Raw genomic sequence first — 24,135 nt, 5'->3', positions numbered from 1 at the left:
TTTGCCATTTTGGCTCCGGAACCCTAAAAACATTGATTGCCATTGACCTTTAACTATCTGCTATATAATGTAATGAAAACAATAAATTTTGATAAATACTTTATTAGCATAAAACAAAATGCAGCACACGATCTCACTAAAAACGTTACGTATAACAGGCAGTAAATTATATCTAGGTTTGTTCGGCAATGAGCTTTCACCCTGCAAATGGCACTGCACGTGTTTGTTAAAACGCCTGCATCTCCCTCATTCAAGCAGGATAGAGATATTGGGACCATAGTTCACGTTATGTTCCTTGAGTATATAGAAGTCGACCAGAGGCCGTCTTGCCTAACGTTTCTGACGCTCGCGATCGCAATCAAAGGACAGATTTCGAATAAAAAACTGCCATTTGATTGTGACCGCTAGCGTCAGAAACGTTTGGCAATACGGCCCCAGAGCAGTCACTAGGATTTAATCCCTGATTCCTTGCTTGTTTAAGTTTCTATTACCTTATGCACAGATATTAATGATGTCGCTCTGGTTTATTTGGTTTAATTGAACAGAGATGGCATCCCAGGCCTTATACTGCGAAGTGCGAAATTCAAACTTTGTATCGTACCGTCCCGCTCACGCTATTAACATTTATGTAATGAATGGTAAGAGGGACGGTGTTATTCGAATTTCAGAGTTGCCCCACAGACATCGGTTACATAAAATAACAGGAATTTAAAATACGTGGCCCTTAATCTTTACGTTTTGTTAAGAAACAAAATGGACACATCCATACAATATTATGGGGACACATCTGGAGACCCTGTTTTTCCAGTTCAGAATCATGGACTGAGTCTACCTCCCAAATTTTGTTGAAATCGGAGAGATAAACTCAAGGTACAACGGTAGATAGAAATGCCCAATTACAGTTAAGGAAGTCTCCGCGTACGGCGATTGTAAGGTACAAATTCAAATGAAGATATCTTGCAAAAATAACATGTGAGCATGTAAGTACAAAGTGAGAACATCTACACTGGTATTAAATGTACACCTTAGACAAATAATATTAAGGTGCAGTTCAGATAACCGCATAATAATATTGTTCATACTACTAATTCTTATACCTAATTGATTTCAGATCTTGTCAAACAATACCTATTTTATTGTGATTTCATAAAACTTAGCGGTGTAAAACGATTGTCAAGATGTGAACAAGACTTTTTTAAATGGTATCTCTTTAGAGCGTGTTCATCTATTTTTGAACACCTTAATCGCTCCTTTGCTCCGATATGTCGGATCACTTCTATAATACAAAAAAGATAAAATATTATGCACATAAAAACTATCGCACATAATTTTTGACTCCAACGTTGTAAAAATAAATAATTTACAGATCAAAACGAATACTTAAATTTTCTCTGCCATGTGCGTCGAGATCCAAAACAATACTTGATAACAAAAAGTTAAACATCATTAAACAATAAAAATATCACTGAAAGATGACCTATAAAAACAATAAACAACATAAGAAAGGCAATAATTATAAGAGAGCTACCACTAAATATATCACCGGAACAACAATACAACTAAAATAATATAAAATAAGCTATATTGATGAATATTTTGCTCAAATATTATGATTAACTCCACTATAAGAGCCTACGCTAGATAGCGCGGGTGCACGGTCAATCCATCCGGGTGCAGTTAATGCTGCTCATAGTATTTTTCAAAAGGCGTCCACCGTGCAAACTGCGTCAGCTAGCGTAGGTAAACCCACTTATTTTTTATTTAAATGCATATAAAGCGGCAACTCAAGTGATTTAATGTTTCAACATGGACCTCGAGTTTATTCTTGGAGTAGAGACCTCTAGGACCTCGTTTCGACCCGCATTAATTTCCATAGTTCATTAAATTTATATCACCATCGCAGATGGTGTAAACACTAGTAATAATTCCAATATAAAGTGGACTTATGATGCTGATTTTAATTCACGACTTAAAGATACAAAATAAATGAGGCACAATGATATGACAAAAAATCGTGACACTAAAACTAACTAACCTAATCATAATAAATTTATTGTTATTGTATGCAAGTCTTATTTAAACGTGCTACCTTATTGATATTTGATCACTTATTAAAGCCAGCTTTAGGTTTTAGAGGCAAAATTGTGAATATTTGTTAAGTCAAAATTTTAGCTGCAACATTTATTTAATTTTATTTCTTCATAGTAAATGCTACCTATTTTTCAATTTACAAACACTGAAAACAAATACAGCGAGGACGATATTTTAAGTTTATAAAATCACACAGCGTTCGGGATGACGCGATTCCCACAAGGCATAAGTGTATATCTACATTCTATGTGCAATCAATAAGTTAATTTCCAATGTTATACGGTTCTGTTGTAACAAATCGTCGTTAGTCACTTGACCTAATACTACCTGTCCCTAACACTGATTGTGTGATTTCTTGTTGCAATCTAGATGTATTTTATCTCTTTTATGAGTTGTCAAGTGTTTAGATATCTACCTATGTGCAGCTATTTAAATTTGTTTGCAACACTATATTTAGCTTGTTGCCCCTTGTAAAATGGCAAACCGGCTAGCCGATTGCACCCTTTACCCCCGTTGCAAAAAGAGTGTTATTGGATAAATGTTACGAAGACTGCGAGGTGCGTGCTGAGTCACAATTCCCCTTGTTCCCCTAACCATCTTACATACCAGCACTGGTAAGGGGAAAATTATTTCCTAATTTAATTACGAGTGGGTCCTGGCGCTTGGCCCGAGTTGTCATTTAAGCGCAAGCACGGAATAGAAAAAACTAGAGGAAATGTAATAAGTCCCGGTTTGTACCAGAACCAGTGTCGCCAGAAATGCTTACATGCGCATTCAAATAATTTTGAAATCTTGGCGTTTATTGGTCACTTTACAGCAACGGTTTATAGCTCAGTCTATTCTACAGGTATGTAAATGAAAATTGCATACAAAATATACTACTACCTAGCGTGGAGTAGCGTAAAGCTGTTTATAAAAAAAATGCCATTACCCGATATTATATCTCTAAAATATTGCATTGCAAGATGAATTCTATGCCAAAGCATTTAGATTGAACACAGCTACAGAACAACTGGATGCTAATCGAATTATCAATCCAATTTTGACAGCGAAATTGACGTAACTATACTCAGTTGAACTTCCTCTTGTTTTTTGTATTCCATAACCATTAAGGTTTATTTAGATTTTCGAGAATAACACTATTATAACTACTATTATAATATAGCGACTTCTAATACCTATTTATTTTGATTCCTGTGGTTTCGTTCGAGTGCAAAGATTCGATTTCAAACAACTTAACCTACTATCAGATTATTTCCCAATCGCTGTCCAAATGTTCGTCTGGTGATATTAAATTCTTAGCATCCTTAATGCCGTTCGATTGCATTTCTAATCTCAGTTCTATATTCTCTAGGTTCCAATTGTTAGGCAGCTTAACTATTTTCGGTACCAAATCTACTGCTGTCGTTTCTTTATTAATAATCTTTGGTTTTACCTCTGTCATGATTTTTTCAGAAGGAACATGATCCTTGTAGGTCGGTACGACAGCATCGTCATTGAAGACTTTGTTTTCTGCTTTAGTTACGATGCTCAGAGAATCCAGGTTCAGCATTTTCGCTAATATTTTTTCCTTTTCTTCTATTTGCTTCTCTAGAAGGTCGTCATTTTGCGGTTCGATGTTCCTGGAAAAAGAAAGAGGCAGTTATTGTATCAAATACCTGAATCATGTATGTTCTTAAACTATAAGCAGATTTCCTGTGACTTGGCAAATACATATTTATTCAAAATTGTGTATATAGTATTCTTTTGGTACAAAATTGTAGCTTAATATAACTTTTCGACTGGCTAAACAAGATTATGCAATATTAGTTTTGGCGATATGATAATTATGCCAAACGATACTATGCGACACTAGATTATGGCAAAAAGGTAGAACCTTTGAACAGCAATCATTGTATTGAAACATTTGTCAACTAAGTTTGAAAAATCTTGAAACGGGGTGGTCAGTCAAATCAATGGCGGACTAAGCTCGTTTGGGGCCCAGTATTAGAAGTTGATGCACCAAGCATATTTTTAGCCTTGTTGAGGGACTTTATCAAGATAACTTGCGGACATTTGAAGGCCCCCGCGACTAGAGGCCCGAAGCGGGCCCCCTTCCGCCCCACTGTTAGTCCGCCATTGAGTCGAACTAACCCCATCTGCTGAAATATTCCAGAATAATTCGAAGCTACCTTATAATTAATTGATTCAGGCGTTACATCATGCGAGATCATGATACATACCCATAAACGCTCATATTCATAAGACACGGGCTGGTGTAGCTGACGTCTGTCCTCGCGGGCGTGACGGCGCGCGGCGTGCCCCCTCCAGACCCCACCTCTCTCCGCCTACTCCTCCTACTATGGATCAACTCCTCGTCACACTTCCTCTCCATAATACTGTTATACAGCTTCAACTTCTTTTGCAGCTCCTCAGACTTAACCTTCCTTATTTCTTCGGCTTCAGTCGAGACATCTTTGAACTCGTTGATGATTGATTCCAGAACGTTATTCGAGATGTCGTAAGGTAGATGTTTTATTGGGGGTAGTTCGAAGCATTCTTCCGCGTTGGCGACAACGCCGGTGTCGATGAGTTCGTTCTTTGTGAGCATGGAGATGGGCGTTTCGAGGACGCTCGTGATGAAGGGCACGGTTTGGTCGATGTGCGTGTAGTCGCGGACGGTGTTGACAGCTTGCTGAATTGTCGTCAGCGACTTGGTCATCAGGTTGATCGATTCTTCTGTAAGAAAAAGCGATTTTTATTAGCACAATTTTAATTTAGCGTAAACCTGGATCTCCTGGTAAAAAATCCGAAAACATGGGAATAAAAGCGTAAACCTTATGAGACAACATTGGCGGGAAGTGAATGTTTTATACAGGCAACCCGAAGCAAAAAGATACTACGGTGATTGCCAGTATTCCTACTCAGTTATTAGTGATAAGAATTTTTACGAAATAAACTCAATCAACTCAATTATACCTAGTCAGCGAGTTCTGCTTCTGAGTAACAATGTAAATTTTATCTGTAAAATGAGCTGCCAACCTTAAGGGCCTTATTTCACATTTGCGAGTTACGAGCGTGTTTTTAAATTACTTCAAAAAAAGGAGGAGGTTATCAATTCGGTTGTACTTTTTTTTATAATTATTATGTTTGTTTGTTACCTCAGAACTACGTCATTTCATTTGTGAACCGATTTAAAAAAAAATCGTTTATATAGGAATACCTTCAATTAGGTTCCCTAAGCACCACATCAGGATCTGATGATTGGATCTTAAGGAAATCGAAGGAACTCTTCAAATATTGTAGGGATACCTATGGCAATTTGGATATATTTAGTAGAACTGATAATGAAGACCACAGTTGACCACCGGAGCTACTAAATAACAAGTATTTCACGGGTTGAATTTCAATTACTTTAACAAAGTTGCTAAGCAATTTATTTATGCTCGTCGTAATGCATGGTGAAATGGAACGGGTGGTAAAGCACCAGGATTCCTCAAGAATGAACGTTCCTGTGTCAGAAAAAGCAGTCTTTCGTAAAAGGTGACGAGCAGTTGTATTTTATCTTAGATTATTTACACTAAAAAGCGTAAAAAATAATAATTTATAACAAAAAATTTAACCGACTACAAAAACCATGAAAATATCTTTCTACCAGTTTAAAGTCGGTGCCTCAGCACGAGCCAGCAGAAGTGATTGAACTATTGAAGTCAATATATAGTATGTAGGTGAGGTAGACGACTATTAGTTCCACTCCTGCTGGCTCATGCTGAGGCACCGACTTCAAACTTGTAGAAAAATATTTTCATGGTTTTTTGTAGTCGGTTCAATATTTTTTTCTATACACATATCAGCCGCGGCGAACTCGTTGCGCTCGCTGCTAGCACGTGTGATAAGGGCCTAATTTTTGTTTAATTTTTCGACATTCTTTGACTTAACTTAATCCCAAATAAGTTAATTCTATGGGAACTATGCAACATAGTTATGTATAAACATATGTTAGATGGATATGTACATGATAAACGCGAGAGAAAATATTCGTATTTTTTACACACACATGAATTGAACCCGGGACTTAAAGCGTCATAGCAGTACGTAGTACTATTATTTATTCTGTGGTCATAGAGTCGGGAACCACTACAGGCTAATGTATTGAATCACGTTAACCTAACCGATCGTCATGTATGTATGTATTAAAATAATATGACTTAGGTAATGCTTTGATCTGATTGTAGTAGTTTTAAGTTCAGCCGATTCGAACAGCCGTGGCGGCCCAGTGGTTTGACCTGGACCCTCTCAAGCAGAGGATCGTGAGTTCATCTCCGGGCTCGCAAATCTAAGTTTTTTGAAATTCATGTGCGAAATTACATTCGAAATTTACCACGAGCTTTACGGTGAAGGAAAACATCGCAAAAGAACCTGCACAACCTGAGAAGTAATTCAATGGTGTGTGTGATGTACCCGATCCGCACTAGGCCCGCGTGGGACTACGGTCCAAGCCCTCTCATACTGCACAGGACTGCCCAGCAGTGGGACGTATATAGGCTGGGATGTTTAGTTTCACATTAGGTACTCTGTGACGCAATACTATGTTTTTCCCATAACTTAATCCGCGTCCCGTAGATAATAGATTTATAATTTCTCGGGATAGCAAGTGCAAGTCCAGTAGTTCGATATTAAACAGTTTTAACTTTCAAACACACAAACAAACCAAGTTTAAACTGTATTATACAAAAGTACTATTGATGTACATGTTTATCCATTTGTTTAGACATCCACTAAGTCTTACACATAACTCTCAATCCCATATAAATATCCAGCTTCACTCCTCCACACAAAACTTACAATCGCTTGCCATACGTGTCAAAGCAATGCGCGTTGCCATTGCCCGAATATATAAATATTGAAACAACAAAAGGAAAGGAAAATAAAAATACATAGGTTTTGAAAATAAAATATATTTATATATGGCAATGATAAAGACTGATAAGACACGTATACAATACATAAGTTGAATGTGCAGGTGAAGTTAACATAATTTCAACGATTAAAAAATTAAGAGATTATCGTTTCATTATGAAACAAAAAGAATGTAAATGACCAATATATGTGCTCTATAATTGATACTTATTTGTTGTGACTTATTTTTCAAGTGTTTCTCAATAAAAAGACACGTCAAGATTGCTTATCTTGTTTCTAGTCCTAAAATAAACGAAGTGTTATTAGGAGCCAATGTAAATGGGACCAAACGAGAAGTATACCCTCCCAAACAAAAAAAAAAGAGATTTTTCCTAATCGATTGTTTTATAATTGACGGTATTCTGAGATAACAAACAAAAAATACGACCAAATTGAGAACCTCTTCATTTTTCAAAATCTGATAATAACATTAAGGATTTGTCGATCTGTCAAAATAACATTTTTTCATTCCTCGTAGACAAATAGTAAATCAATTATTATTATTATCATCAATAATAATGTCCACTGATGGTGTATAAAGATATTTAGTTAAGTTTTTATCTATATCCTGCTCTTAATTGCCGGATTCTATAATCAAATGATTAATGAACATGCAATAATATCTAATCAAAAGCAATAAAATGAAAGAATACATACAAAAATGGTGATTGCATTACTACAAATAATTAAATAATATTGGTCGTTCAAAATACAATGAAAATACATGAAAATAATAATTGGACCCTGGCGTAGCACTAAAATAAATGCATAAAACAAAAATTATACAGCGTATCACTCGTAAGAAAGTTACGTTTAGTTAAAAATTAAAATTTAAAAAGTAAAATAAGTACATAAGTCGGTTAAAAATTAAGTCACTTCTGATAAAACTAAACTAACCTTGTACCACATAAATAGGCGCAAAACAATTAAGATACAATAGATGTGAAGCTTAGCAATCTATTTCTTTAGTTACTTAATATAAGTATAATAATTTTCAATGGAAAAATCTCCTAAACCAGAAAGTTAGTTCAAGAGATCTCCCTACACCAGTTAAAATTTGACATTCCTAATGGCATGCTACGATGTCACTCTGAAAGACGTCATTTAATAATTATAAAGTCGTGCATCAAATGATAAATAAAATTGATCGATATTTGTATCCATTGCAGTTCATTTACGTCACTGGATGCGACTATTTTTATGGAATAGTAAGATTCTACATCAATCAATCTGCTTTACAACAAATTTAAATTCTTACTCGAATAACCTAAAGAACACATTAACTACCAATATTCAAATATCGAATTAAAAAAACCTCGGTAACATTTAATGACTTTTTACGTGTTAATAACTAATTAAAACTAATTAATCTCAGTCATCCCACTTTTAGAAGCCCAGCCGTGGCTATGAACTGGATTAACTACTAATATAACGTTAAATACAATGGTCCTTATTTGGTATCAGTTAAGGCACTATCGCTTATGTACTATTTGTAAAAAAGTAACTCGTTAAATCTAAGAAGCTCTTTTCTGGTTTATTAAAAATACAACGGGACATATTGGAATTCTGGTGATACATTCATAGTACATTGTGTTTTAAGGGCGGTAAATAAGGAATTAAGAACGAGAGTCTATTAGAAGCCCGAAGTCGAAGACTGAGGGCTTTAATGAGTCGATGTTCGTAATTCTAGTACCGCCCGTGCGGCATACAATGTTTTTCATCACATTTGCGAGTAAAATTTTATATTTGTAAAAGAAAAAATATAATTGTTCCAAATATTGGCGATACCTTAAGCTGCGCTCTTGGCAGCGCCGCCCCCCCTCCCCTCCCTCAGCATGTGCCTGAGCCGCGTGTGCGTGTGGTCCTGCAGCAGCGCGCGCAGCACCATCAGTACGGGCACTGACTCATTTACCGACCTTGGGCTTCATGACAACAAAATGTGTACGCGCGATTCATGCGACCGACCACGGGTTTCATGACAAGCACATTAAGGTCGAGGGTTTTATTTGGGGGTTGCAACCAAGGTAGCCTGCATGTTACGACACTGTTTACGAGCAAGTGTGATGAAAAATAACAAAAACTCTGATATGTTACTTTATAGTTCAGTTAAGTACCAGTGGTTTCAACAAAATATTTTGATAATTGAAATATCGCGTCACAAAGCGTACACAGCTTAAATACTAAATAATACTTATTAACATTTCATTAAATTATTTTAGTAATTATTTACATTTGTGCATACTTCGAAATGTGTGTTAAGGACATGCATTATTAAATTTAACAAGCACCCAAATCCCTAAAATGTATCTGCACCAATTCAATAACAGTGTTACCTTTAGACAACCATCGAACATGCGTTTAACACATGTTAGTTTACAAACAATTGTCAATTTAGGCGCGATTAATTTTGTTGTGGCAATACTTTTTAAATATGTAAAGCATATATTTTACCCCCCAAGTAAAAAGAGGGGTGGCTTTTAGAGCTATTTTTGTTGGCATAGGCCATATACATAGAGGGATCTACTTCTAACCCAGTCATTATTTCGTTATAAGTACTTAGTTATAAAGCTATAAGGCACTTTTAATTGTTAATTATTTATGATATAAATGATACTAAAATAAATACAACCCAAAGGACGGACATTCAAGATAAATACAGATTTGTTTAACACAATATTTTGTCAATGTCAATGATTTTGTCTTATTTCTTTGCATTAAAAAAGTAATTACAGATTTTTTGAATGGGACCTAATTTTTTTTCTGTTTATTGTGCGACAGATTCGTTCGCTGCACAGTAGTTAAGGTAAACGGCCGAGTGCTCGACATGATAATGCGCAATAGATGACACCCTGCTGTCATCTCTCTCTATTAATTATTATTTTGATTGAAGATGCTAACTATTAGGACAGTGACGTGACGAGCACTCGTACGTTTACCTTGCCTGGTGTGCTGGTGTTATATTTCGTGTGCGAAATAAACAGAAAAATGCTCGCTTCGTATTCAATGGATACAGTTTTTGCTGTCTTTAAACAAAACAATGTACACCACATATTTTTTAGCTAGCCAATTTTTTTTTAAATTGCACAACCTCGAATTCAGTATCAAATATATTTATCTACTGAATGATTATTTTCACAAGGATTTTCTACAGTCTTAGATTACTTTCTTGAAGAAGTCTCAATTGCCAATTTGATGCTTCCAGGCAAGCAGTTTAGGTCGCTGGGTACGTTGTAATAAGGTTACATAAAGATACTTTTTTTAAAGTTGTAAATGAATCCACGGAATAAAACAAATAGGAGGAAATGTCTTAATATTAAAACATATTATTTTTTCCAAAACCAGTTTGGTGGAAATGCTCACGTGTGCAATCATACACACTTTGAAATCTTGGCAATTATTGGTCGTAAAAAAGTAATAATTTCTATACCTAGGAGCTTAATTAGAACTTTACGAAAATAGTATATTATTGCGTCTATTGTACGAATACGTAAACGAAAATAGCACACAAAATACCACCTAGCATGGAATAACGGAAAGATTTGACAGCTAATTATAAAAATTGTAGCCATCACCATCAACACATCGCAAAATGAATTCTGCGCGAAAGAACGAAATGGATCCAACACAGCTGACTAGTTACATGGCTACAAAACCACCGGGGCTACAGGCGAGGGCAAAAACACAGGCGAAATATCGGTAGATGGCGTTAGTATTGTGAGGTTTTTTTTGACGTTACGGTCTTACTTGCAATGAGGGCTATCGCGAGTGAATTCGCCGCTAGAGGCGCTAGTGTAGCGTGAGGTCTCCGAAATGTCAAATTTCATAGTTTTTGGGTGAGCTACGCGGGTTTATTTATAATAAGATTTTTTTTGTGAATATTTTGCATAACCTGAAATTAATTATGGCAATTATGCGTTACGGGGCAATGAATGTCTGTGTTTTGAGACAGTTTTGTCTTTCGGAAACTTTTGTCCTCCCTTTTTTTCCGAACAAAACGGGACTAAGCAACACTGTGGTTGCTGGATATTTTTATGGTACGGTTTTAAGTTGTTTTAAATATGATTTTAATCTAAACTTTGTTTTAACGGCCGTAATAACAGACCCTGAAAGCCACACTTAAAAACCTCACGCAACAGTGCGCCATCTAGTGAGACAAAAAACGATAGCCCTCATTGGCTCATTTAGTTATTAGCCAATTGCAAGCACGACCGTAACGTCAAAAAATCTCACGATGCTAACGCCATCTAGCGATATTTCGCCTGTCTTTAAGCCCTCATTGGGGATTGAGATTATCATGAAATATAAACAGAGGGTGGGGGGCATGTTTGGCAGCGGAAGGGAAGATTCTGACGAAGTATCACATGATAGTCATAAAACATGATGTGATTTAAGCTTGAAGGGAGGGGAAGACGAAGAAGCTGACGTGACGTGATCATAAAAATAAGGAATTTCGGTGCAAGGGCACAAACAAGAATAAGGGACTCTTACCAACAGAATTTTTACGTGATTATGGGCACTCCCACATATCTAAGGCGAGTATCACCAGAAAAGTTGGAGAAAGGGGGCAAATTGATCATTATCAAACGGGGATGGGTTAAAAAATAATAAACATCACGTGATTGTGGCATGGGCAAAGGGGAGGGGCCAAGAATGTCATGAAGCACTATCAGAATCGGGTAGGGAAAAAACGGTTAAAAATGTTGACGTTGAGGGAAAAAAGAAGTGGTGGTGATCAGGAGCGCCCCCACAGACCTGAGGCGAGCGCGGCGGGCTCCGGCGCGTGCGCGAGCCGCAGCAGCGAGCGCGGCCCCTCCAGCACGAAGATCTCGTCCTTGTTCACCGCCACCGACAGGATCCTGGAACCAACGGTACAATACTAACATCTGGTGGCATGGTGAACGGTTGTTGCTGAGGATGAATTCTGGTTGAGTTCGAAACGAGTGTGTTGTGTGGTGGTGGTGATAGTTGGATTTGTGTTCTTACGGTGTGGAGGTGGAAGTGATGGAGGTGCATGAACAATCATTTGTAGCGTAGCGGATGAACAAAATAAATCTTTAGGCTCGACCTGTGATTTTATCGCTTGTCGTGTTTAAAGCTCCATTTGCACGAGAGTTTGTAAAGCGTTGCGTTATAAAACCGGCGTTAAATTAGATTCGACTTTATCGCTCGCCGCTCAACGTCAAAAATTCAACAGTCTTCGACAAAAAGCTCAACGATTTAAAAGCGCTGACGTGTGAACACACTTGGGAAACAAGGAAACCGGCACGTTTTAATCTTGCACACGATTCTTGCGTGAAATAGGTACAATAAATATCACATGTGTCAACATGTGTTCATCAATATGTGTCGGATGTTGATGTTTGTTGTACCTTTTTGCTAAAGAAATCTGATCAAAAAAGTGTTGAGAACAATGACGGCGGTACTAACGCCCGAATATTCACCCACGCCACGTTTCTCTAACCCAGGGTTTCTCAAACTTATGGCTCCACGTACCCCTGTTAAAGTTTCTAGACGATAGCGAAACACCCCCCCCCCCCCAAAGAAACTACACACCCCCCCCCCAAAGAAACTTGACTGTTGGAGAAACTAACTAATAGTAAAAGACTCCAAAAACCAATCTTAATCATCTTGCTAGTCTTGCAGCCTGGTGGTTTTGGAGTCACGTAAACCTTGTCGCGAACCCCCTACCGTCGAATAGCGAACCCTAGGGTTCACGTACCCCACTTTGAGTACCCTGCTCTAACTACGCTGAGGTGCGCTGCGTTGAGTTTTAAACGAACTTCGAACGCGCATTTGTATCGATACAAACGCGCGCTTACAGTGCGTTTCATTTGCGCCAAAAACGTGTAAAATCTGCCAAAACGCGATGAGGACGCGCGCATAAAAAACGCGCGTCGTCAGGGCGTAACAAAACGTGTGGAAAGACCCTAAAGCTTTGGTTTCTTAGGATTAGCGGTGCCGTCATGTAGCGGCCGTAATAGGGGCGGTGAATGGATTCACTAGAACGTTGTCTACATATGTGGAAGGAATGGCGCGGTTTCCTAGAGAGCGGTGTCAATGAGGGCTATCGTTTTTTGTCTTTCTAGATGGCGCCACTGTTGCGTAAGGTTTTTAAGTGTGGCTTTCAAAGTCTGTTATTACGGGCGTGAAAACAAAGTTTAGATTAAAATCATATTTAATACACCTTAAAACCGTACCATAAAAATATCGAGCAACCACAGCGTTGCGTAGTCCCGTTTTGTTCGGAAAAAAAGGGAGGACAAAAGTTTCCGAAAGACAAAACTGTCTCAAAACACAGACATTCATTGCCCCGGAACGCATAATTGCCTTCATTAATTTCAGGTAATGCAAAATATTCTCAAAATTATTCTAATTATAAATAAACCCGCGTAGCTCACCCAAAAACTATGAGATTTGACATTTCGGAGACCTCACGCTACACTAGCGCCTCTAGCGGCGAATTCTCACGCGATAGCCCTCATTGCCGCTCTCTGGGAAACCGCGCCATTTTGTTTAGTTGGACAAGGTTCTGGTGACGTCATTGACCGCTTTGTTGCGGGCACTCACCGGCGCAGGTCGTCGACGACGGCGGTGGCCCTTAGCGAGTCGGGGTCCAGCACGTACAGGAAGTGTTCGTTGTGCGCCACGAGGAACGCGTCGCGGTACACGTGCAGCGGGCCCAGGTTGTACTCGCCCGCCCCCCCCACCCCCGCCTCCGCGTGACTGCGCTTGCGCGCCGCTGGGTTCAGCAGCTCCGCGACCGTCAAAGGGTTCGCGATTGCGTCCTGGGGACAATAGTTATTTGTGTCACAAGGGAGCAAAATGGTGTATTTACGGCGAGGGCGTACATTGAATCCAGAATGTAGCGAAGGATTCTACAATAGAATCCTGAGCGTAATGATGGATTCAAGTGTTAACGCCCAAGATGAAAATAATTTTGCTCCCGAGTGGCTCATACAACTTTTCACACCGAGCAGTAAGGAACTTGAAAAAAAATCTAAATATTATTAGAGAACAGCCAGCATAGAAAGTGGCGTGGCTTTACCAATTATTAACTTAAAAAAAATAGCATTTGCAATAAAACACTTCGAAAAGCCTTGAACAGAAAAGTTGCACTTTGCTCCCTCTCGTCAGGGAGGAAATGTTACTTTTATGAAGGAGAGGTGTGAAAAATACTATGTTATTATAGCAAAAGAGAACAAAGTAGGTTCACTACGAACAAAAGTACATCGCGCGGCTTAAATGTGTGCGCGCATAAGATAGAAGCAGCGCATAGAAGTGTGCATACTTGTCTGTTGTGCTCTTTTACTATAATGTTATTGAGAAAATGGGCATTTCTATCTACCGTTGTACCCTGAGTTTATCTCTCCGATTTCAACCAAATTTGGGAGGTAGACTCAGTCCATGATTCAGAGCTGGAAAACAGGGTCTCAAGATGTATCCCCAAAATATTGTATGGTTGTGTCCGTTTTGATACGAAATTTACTAAGAAAAATTCGTAACAAAAAGGACTACTCAAGAAATTCGTGGAGCACGCAAGTCCACTCACGGTCAGCTCAGGTCAACGCGGCGTCCGCCCGTGGACCAACTGTCGACAACGAGTGGACGCCGGACGACTAAGCAGTGCTGTGGTTGGGTGCGTGGTGGAACCTAGTGGCGTGTACCTTGAACATGAGCGTGTGCAGTACGGCGCCGCTCCGGTCAGCCCGCCACAGCGCATGCCGGGCCGCGCGCAGTACGCCACGGGCGCGCCCGCAGCTAGTGGCGTGTACCTTGAACATCAGCGTGTGCAGTACGGCGCCGCTCCGGTCAGCCCGCCACAGCCGCATGCCGGGCCGGGCGCAGTACGCCACGGGCGCGCCCGCAGCTAGTGGCGTGTACCTTGAACATGAGCGTGTGCAGTACGGCGCCGCTCCGGTCAGCCCGCACAGCCGCATGCCGGGCCGGGCGCAGTACGCCACGGCGCGCCCGCAGCTAGTGGCGTGTACCTTGAACATGAGCGTGTGCAGTACGGCGCCGCTCGGTCAGCCCGCCACAGCCGCATGCCGGGCCGGGCCAGTACGCCACGGGCGCGCCCCGCAGCTAGTGGCGTGTACCTTGAACATGAGCGTGTGCAGTACGGCGCCGCTCCGGTCAGCCCGCCACAGCCGCATGCCGGGCCGCGCGCAGTACGCCACGGGCGCGCCCGCAGCTAGTGGCGTGTACCTTGAACATGAGCGTGTGCAGTACGGCGCCGCTCCGGTCAGCCCGCCACAGCCGCATGCCGGGCCGCGCGCAGTACGCCACGGGCGCGCCGCCGGCCGCCCCCAGAGAGTACGAGTGCTGGAACACTGCGCCCAGCCGGCACAGGCTGCAACATACGACAAAAGGTACACTGTACAGTCATCTGCATTCATCGGCGTGTAGTGCGTCAATTCTAGCTGCTAGTTTGCGCCGGCAGCTCGCCACCCTCCCGCAGTAGGGTCGGCAACACTAGCGCTGCCTACCTTCAATGCACGCCGCAGCCTGCATTAATATATCTGCCACAGCGGAGCGTGCTAAAATGCCTGACACATCCTGAGGCTAAACCGCCGCGGTTTTTAACCGCGTCTCGTTATAATCAAGTAAACTTACCTAAAGCCAGTGCAGCCGCTTGCATTTTTACTTGATTCACAAAGTCACGCGGTTAAAAACCGCGGCGGTTTAGCTGTAGTACGGCCTCGGCCATAGAGTGGTATCAGCAGTGCCGGATTAGCCCATAAGAAAATTAAGCAATATTGCTTAGGGCATCACGTCTTGGGGGCACATCATAAACGGCACCAAAAAAAATGCATATTATTGAAAGTAATCCTAGGTTTTCGTTTTCCTTGCTTGTTATTGAATAATGTTTTTGTTTTTAACCGACTTCAAAAAAACTTTGTTTTAGCATTAGTAATTGAAATCGAGTATTTTCTGCATTTATGGTGTGTACGTAAAATTAACTTAGACTACGTAGGCACTATTGGCACGGTTTTAGCGCGCCGTCTCTTTCTCAAGCGATACTTTGACGTGAGGCGATGCCCTACAACAGTCGTTTAGCCGTACAGTGCGTACGTAGTCTTAATGTGCTTAAACACAAGGGTCTTTGAACTTTTTCTCAAACCTCGCTCGTTGGCACGGTTACGTCCCCTAGACTACTCTTTAAAACCATGATTTTCTATACGTTTTCTGTAATGAAACTTCATGAACTTACGATTTTGCCAAAGTTATAACCCGTTATTTTATGGACTATCTGCTAAGCGCATTAGCAGCATACCTATTATAACATTTTTTACAAGAAACGCTATCAGTCTTGTCTCTTGCACAACGGGACAGAATAACAAGGAACTTGTGTCTTTGATCACCTGTCTGGGGTGACATTGATCGTTGGTCAAAGCAACCCCAATTAACCCCATAAGTTATTTTTTCCCTAGTTTCACAATATTTTCCGCAATTACGAGTATGTTTGTTATTTATAAGTGGAATCTTAAAATTAAAATACCTAGGTAATAATAAAGTTGATTATCGTTAATTGGAAATTTTATTCTAGATCAAAGTAACCCCATAACAACAAAGTGACCCCGTTCACCAATTTTTTAATGCTGCTGTTTGAGGTTACTATCGATTGCCGTTAAAAACCAGCAAAAATAAAAACGCCGACAAAAAACGCCGCCAAAAAAGACAACAATTAAGTAAAAAATAATTATGCACTACCTCGCTGTTACCCGCTACTTCATCTGCGAAGAATTCGTTTAACCCTATCCCGCGGGGACTATGCTGATTTCCCGCAAAATTAGCCTAACTTAATTTAGTATAAGTACCTAGTATTTTTTTTTTTATCTAAGCGTCGTCGGTGTCGGGGGACCGAGAATTCTTCGCAGATGAAGTCGCGGGACTCGCGGGCAACAGCTAAGTAGTGCATAATTGTTTTTTACTTTTTAGTTGTCTTTTTTGGCGTAGTTTTTTGTCGGCGTTTTTTTTCAGGAATTTTTATATTTTACTGAAGAACACAGTTGTAAAGTACTTGCTCACCTCTTCCGCTCCCGCTTGCCGAGCTGGTTGACGAGCCACTTGTGGTCGCGCCGCTCGCACACGATGCTGCGGTATAGACTCGACACGAGCAGACTGTTCTGGTAGTAACTCATCTGTACTATCTCATGCTCTTCGTTCACGATCTCGGAGGATTTGCAGAGGTGCTAAAAATAGATTAAATCAAAGGTTAATGCCCAATAGACGACTAGGGTTGTAACGGAACATCGCCTCCGCCTCCGTTAATGCGGAAGTTCCGCAAGAAATCGACTTTCTCCAAAATCGTTATTTCCTAGTAGCAAAATTGCCATTCGCGTTTTATCCCAATATCCTTTTTTACTGAAGCTTATTTTCAGAGTAGTGTTTTTTCCCAATCAGAGTCGACACAGACACAGTGTCTATTTCTGTGTCGATTCTGATTGAAAAAAAAAACGCAACTGTAAAAATAAGCTTCAGTAAAAAAGCATATTGGGGAAAAAGCATTTGAGAAAAAACGCGAATGGAAATTTGGCTACTAGGATATAACGATTGCGGGGAAAGATTTTCTAACCCATTTTGTACAAAGTAATTGTTTATTTAAGTCACACGATAAAGCCGAAAAAAGTGTGATTTGGCAGTTTTTTTAGAATTTTTTAGTGATTTTTGTGTTGAATAAACCATAAACTACTATTTTTTCTACATCCACTTTCACCTTCGCATCCGCTTTCGTTCGCATCTGCGCCCGTCTCCGCTAAGAAGGCCTCCGTTCCAACCCTAGACGACTCCCTGCTGTCAACTCTATTGCTAATTAATGACATAAAAGTAAAGATGGCAATTTTTACTTGACCCAAATTAAACACAAAAAAAATACAGAGAACACTATAAAAACATGGAAATAATATAAAAACTACAATTTCAATATTCCGTACATAATGCGTATAAATTTAATTGGAATACCAATGAACAGCAATTACATGGGTCTTAGGATTATAACCGACCTCCCTAACGACCCTCAATAATACCAGCATCGACCTTTAGGAGGTCACGCACTTAAAGACGCTATTATTGGCATAATAATGAATTGAAATTACCGTGTCTGTCAACTGTTGAACATTGAATCACACCATTGTCGCGTTATCGGTTACACTAATGATAATTGAACTGGACGGGAAAATATAGATAAAAGCACATTAACCCTTCAGACAGCATTCAAATAGCCAAACACCGAATCAGTAAAATTAAGCTTTAAAAATTTGACGTTAAAGTCGCAAATGGTTCGAACTATATCGAGTTACGAACATACTTGGCAGTGACCTTCGGAAGCTCTTTAGCATCGTAATAACTTTTTGTTACATAAAACAACGATAGGATTTTATTTGTGTACGTACTTACTAAAGTAATAATACTAGTTTTTTTTTTATTTACATTATATTGTGAAGGAATCGCCGTTGAGGTTGTTATGGTTTGAAAGATTATTGATTTGAATATTGTGCTTTAGCCGGTGTTTAAACGGTGGGGGACAAGTTGATACTCTTATGGATGATATGATGGAAAAAGTATGAATGTTAGGTACAGTCAAAATCTCTGAAGTGAAAGTTGGTCAAAATATATTTATTTGGCCTAAATTGAATAAATATATTTCAAAAAAGGTCTCAAAGGCATTTTCATATTTTTCAGCTCCATTTTCCAAAAACGAGGCGGGCGCGTCGCTAGTATATGTATCATATAACGTATGTAAACCTTCCAAAATTATGTAACTGATGATGAACATCGCATACGATACGTCACGTTACTTAGTTTAAAAGATCTACATAAGTGTAGAGAGGGAAGTGCTACTTACCATGTAGAAGTCAATTTCAGTCATGATGATGACGCCATTCTTGTCTCCGGAGAAGAGCCTCATCCCATTCTTGGACCACTCGATGGCGGTGATCTTTGCTTTGTGGAGGTCACTTATAGTGTACCTGGGGGTAGTAAGAATTCTTTTAATTTTCTTGCTGGCTCTTTTGAACCATATTTATTAGGACAACAACTTTATGATCATAGGTATTTGCATTTTTGCTGAACTTACTTTTTTTTTTTATTCGACTTGTTTTTTTATTTGACTTATTTTTGAGCTTACTTTTTTTTTTTTTATTCGACTGGATGGAAAACGAGCAAGTGGGTCTCCTGATGGTAAGAGATCAACATCACCCATAAACATACGCAACACCAGGGGTATTGCAGATGCGTTGCCAACCTAGAGGCCTAAGATGGGACACCTCAAGTGCCAGTAATTCACCGGCTGCCTTACTCTCCACGCCGAACACAACAGTGCAAGCACTGCTGCTTCACGGCCCCCCCGGGGAGGTCGCGACCCACAGATTGAAAAACACTATAATAACAATAGAATTTCACTTAAATAAGGATATATGATTTAAATAAAAAATTAAAACCACAAAATAATGGGTTAGTGTGGTTAAGGTCAATAAGATTGTTTAGTATTCTGAATAAATACAAACAAATGTACAATAAAGACAGGAAGGAAAACTCTTTACTAATATAATTGTGCCACATAAAAGCAATACTTCAACTAAGATGACTCTTACTTTATGTAAAATAACGCCCAGTGCAGTGTAGGGCGTAGTTAACTACATTTTGAAATCTGATTACAGATTACGATTACATGTAGTTAACTACAAGTGGTTAAGTAACTAATTTATTGAATCAGGCTTTAATTTGCGGAGATCCATATCAATGAACTAAAAGAATTTCTTTGTTTACCCGCGACCTTATGATAGCTAAGCTTATGCAAGATATGCGTGTTCATGCAGTTCCTCCACCTCCACACTGTAAGAACACACACAAATCACACAAACCCATCTATCACCACCACCATACTACACTGACGCGTTTCGAACTCAACCAGAGCTCACCTTCAGTGCAACACAACCATACACCATACCATACAAGTAATTAAAATTACATGTAACCTAACTACATTAATCAGGTTACATAAGTTATAACTACTAACTACTTTAGTTTTAAGAATATTTTGTTTGGTAACTGAATATAGAAAAAAAAATTTAGTTATCTGTTAAATCGATCAATGGGCATTTTCAGAAAAAAAGTCTACCCTGTACTTTTTTTTAACCTAATAAATTTTCGGTTATTTCTACTCAGAATCACGAGTACTATCGATTTAAGCAATAAAAAAAGTGACCCACTTTTAATTGTCAGTTTTGAGACGCAGTTAACAATACATGTTGTAGGGACCATCACAAAACTGACTAATAAATTTTGTATGGAAAATTAAGGATAATTAAGGCAAAACGGGTACTCTGAAAACCCCCCAATACTCAAATGGATCCTAGAAAAAATGTAAACAACCAATAATTAATGCACGAAATTCTTTCTAAAGCAAGTGTAGCATGTAGATCGGTAAAATTAATCTGGTAAAATATAACTTGCAAGATTTGACCCATACATACACACACATTGCAAATAAAAGCTTGTAAAAAAAGTGACAGTTGGTTTTCAACAGATTGAGGAACTTGGCTTATCTAGGTAGGTAGATCTGTTATCTGTGGTTTTTTCATTTGATATAATCTTTTTATACTAAGCTAAGTTGTAGTTAGAAAATGTAATCAAGTAAATTAATTACAATTACAATCAATCATGGGATTGCAACTAGGATTGCAATTACTACAAATATGGGATAGGATGGGATTGCAATTAATACAATGTGTAGTTAGTAACCGATTTTTTTAACTATATTTTACAGTAACTTTTTGTAATCTGTTGCTAAGATTACTAACTAGAAAATGTAACCATGTACCAATGTAGGTTACATATTGCCCAATACTGGCTCAGCGTTTGATAAAATGTAAATTTCATAAGTTCAGCTATTCAAAGATACCTTGAGAATACATTGGTTAACTACCTTATTAAATTAATAACTGGCATAAATTAAAATGTATCCCAAAACTAGGAAAAAAATAAAAACTAAAAATATAGCTAGGTCTGCAAATCCAATTCAGTTCTTGATTCATCATTCCATGATAATGATATATTTATGTGATATTATATGTTTACAGTCCAAGCTTTCCATCAGCTTAAAAGTGCTTTCAACAGTAGTTTTATTTGTTATCTGAGTCATAAACATAAAAATTTGTTGCGAGTGCCATGTGGTTACTTAATGTAGAAACAGCTGATGATTCATCCCTAAGGCATCTTACTTGTGGATGGAAAGTCCCTTATCCAGTGTTATAATCTGTTTAATTGATTTATTTTATACAAATACAAAGATTTTAACCGAATGTTTTGTTTCTATTCAAATCTGAGGTTCTGAGCAGAGGTGTGTTTGATTTTTCAGATTTTGTTCCAGAGATTTCCTATGAGGCTGATGTAGTACAGCAGCATACTTAAGTCTCGTCAAATATAAGATTTAAAAAAACGCTCACGCCTGTATTCCCAAATGGGGCAGGCAGAGCACACAAAACGATACCGCTTCGGAGCCACTTTGGTAAAAAACAGAATGATTACAATTATTGACTTTACACAATACTTTTTTCATATATTTTTAATAAATAAATGAATTTGAAATTTTAGGCCTTTCCAATTTAGACAGGTTAGAAAGAAATTAATTGTAGTTTTATATTGTTAGACGACCAGATGGCCTAGTGGTTAGAGAACCTGATACGAAGCTGAGGTCCCGGGTTCGATCCCGTGTCGGGCAGATATTTGTATGAAAAATACGAATGTTTGTTCTCGGGTCTTGGGTGTTTAATATGTATTTAAGTATGTATCTATCTATATAATTATATTTATCCGTTGCTTAGTACCATAACACAAGCTTGCTAAGCTTACTTTGGACTAGGTCAATTGGTGTGAATTTTGTCCCGTGATATTTATTTATTTATATTTATTTTTATTGTTTACTTATGCAGGACTAATTTAAAAGCGAGTCATATTTTTGTTATATTTAATTTATTTTGTATTGTAAAGGGAGCAAGGTTTAATCTTAATCAAGGCTTAACTAATTTGTTGTTGATTTACTAGGATGAGAAACTATGGTTGACATACTATGCTAGAAAAAGACTTGAAGATAAAGGATGTAAGAAAGAGATGAGAGTTATTAGTATTTTATCTATAAAATTTAAATTCATAATGGCCAGTGCTGTACCATGGTCATTTTATAAATACTGTCACATTTAACTCAGAAGAATACAAAACAATACATGACTCTGTTGAAAATCTATTCATTAAAGTTGTTTCCAACTGACCTTTCAACCTTGGGCTCGACTTTGGGCTTCAACGTGTCCGGAATGTTCTCGGGGTGTTCCTTGGGTATCTGGAACACCGTGACCTGACCAGCAGCATTGCCAGCTCCCACCATGTAATCCACGGTGTTCACGATTTTTACAAATGTGATGGGGGTAGCTGCAGCCTGAAATATTAGTAACATTAATAACAGGGATACAGTTTGTTATTTTAATCATATTATCAACAGTTTTTTCATTCATAATTAAGAATATTAGACATATTTGGTATGGGGTGTTGACCATTCAACAACATTCACATTCATTGAACTCCCAATATTATGATAAAGTTGTACAGATATAGTAAATAATGTTTTACCCGACTGCAAAGAAGGAGGGTTATTCCATCATATTTTGTCAGAAAAGTTTGTATTTATCTTGTTTTCTCAACTAGCCTCCTGAAGCTAATTGGGTGCCAGATAAATAAAAACTATTCTAACAAAATATAAAGTCATGTTTACATTAAAGCTGTTTTGTAAGGGTTTGGTTTGTGTAAGGGTTGATAGTAATAAAAAAAATCTTAAGAAAAAAGTGATTAAGACTCATAATTATAATCTGATACAGACGAGATACCCTATAATAAAATTAGACCAGAGATAAGAAACAACACACATAACAGTAATCAAGAACAAACACTTCTTTATCTTGTTTATTTTTTTACCTTAGTATACTACACTTACTTGTTATTGTAAAAATATATACCTATACAGAATATCAAAGAATGCATGTTAAAATTTTAGTGTAGAAATTTCTCCAACAAGTTATCAATACAAAGTAAAGTAACTAAGTAAAGTTATCAATACGAAGCTTGAGGTCCCAGGTTTGATACCCGTGTCGGGGCAGATATTTGTATGAAAAATATGATTGTTTGTTCTCAGGTCTTGGGTGTTTAATATGTATTTAATTATCTATATAATTATATTTGTCCGTTGCTTAGTACCCATAACACAAGCTTTGCTAAGCTTTTGGGACTAGGTCAATTGGTATAAAATTGTCCCGAGATATTATTTATTTTATATTATGTACATAATTAAGTTGAACACAGACTTTGAGGTCACCTTGCTACAAGTCAGCAGACATTTAAATTAAGTTTGTGTTGCATCTGATTTACATAACAATACAGCAATCAGGTTTCTGAACTAAGAAAAAACGATAGTGCTGTAACTATTGCGCTATCTGCCGTTGTGTAAACATGGTTGATGTAGCAAGCTGTCTCATATGTAAATAGGATTATCTTACGTGAAAAACTTTGATAAATATTGATTTCGCGTTGTTTACTCGTAAACCTTGCACGCTAATCGCGTGGCGAAGCATGCAAATATTAGAGAAAGCGGTACAAGGTCAACGAAAGTAACATGCAGCATATGGGACTTGTTTACTCGAACCATACCTCGCATCGCAGCCTCTGGATGTTTCCCTTCTTTCTGTCGTACCAGTACACCAGCCCCACGTTGGTGCCCAGTGCGATGTAGTCGCTCACCGCATCCACACAAGTCAAACATAATTCACTAGAAAATATACCCGTCTGAATACGAGGTGGGATTAAATTCAAAATGTGGGTGCACGGTGTCCACTCGCGCACAAATGCTTCCTCGGCGCCACCCGTAACTTCCATTATAAATTTATTGTTTCACTGATATGCAGACAAACGGAGCAATGTACAAGATAACATAATTGACGTGATTATTTTATTTGTTTTATTAAAATTCCTATGGCCCTCGGTCGAATTATAGTGTTCTGACTGACACTGACAATTTGAAACAAGACTGCCAACATCAGAAATCCGCGCATTCTTTCGGGC

At 38.5% G+C, this 24,135-nt stretch overlaps 1 protein-coding gene across 1 annotated transcript; it reads right to left on the bottom strand.

The window, feature by feature from the left end:
* Window positions 1–95: 95 nt before the first annotated feature.
* Window positions 96–24,134, bottom strand: LOC141434676 (WD repeat-containing protein CG11141-like). The gene is made up of 9 exons (XM_074097103.1): window positions 23,725–24,134; window positions 22,299–22,462; window positions 18,875–18,998; window positions 17,059–17,222; window positions 15,235–15,379; window positions 13,597–13,814; window positions 11,782–11,885; window positions 4,314–4,809; window positions 96–3,713 (listed from the first exon to the last, which is right to left on the bottom strand). Exons 1-9 carry the CDS (start codon window positions 23,947–23,949, stop codon window positions 3,338–3,340), a joined length of 2,016 nt encoding a protein of 671 aa, XP_073953204.1. The 5' UTR covers window positions 23,950–24,134; the 3' UTR covers window positions 96–3,337.
* Between the last annotated feature and the right edge of the window lies 1 nt (window position 24,135).

The sequence above is a fragment of the Choristoneura fumiferana genome, chromosome 14 (genome assembly GCF_025370935.1).
Source record: "Choristoneura fumiferana chromosome 14, NRCan_CFum_1, whole genome shotgun sequence".
Classification (NCBI taxonomy): domain Eukaryota; kingdom Metazoa; phylum Arthropoda; class Insecta; order Lepidoptera; family Tortricidae; genus Choristoneura; species Choristoneura fumiferana.
This window is presented reverse-complemented; position numbering and strand designations above follow the sequence as displayed.

Bases quoted from the DNA above. Each gene is read 5' to 3' on its own strand.
- LOC141434676 (XM_074097103.1), bottom strand. From the start codon at position 23,949: ATGGAAGTTACGGGTGGCGCCGAGGAAGCATTTGTGCGCGAGTGGACA. The intron at 22,463-23,724 runs GTATGGTTCGAG...CTAATATTTCAG, and splicing joins TCCAGAGGCTGCGATGCGAG to GCTGCAGCTACCCCCATCAC. The intron at 15,380-17,058 runs GTGAGCAAGTAC...CGTATGTTGCAG, and splicing joins GGCAAGCGGGAGCGGAAGAG to CCTGTGCCGGCTGGGCGCAG.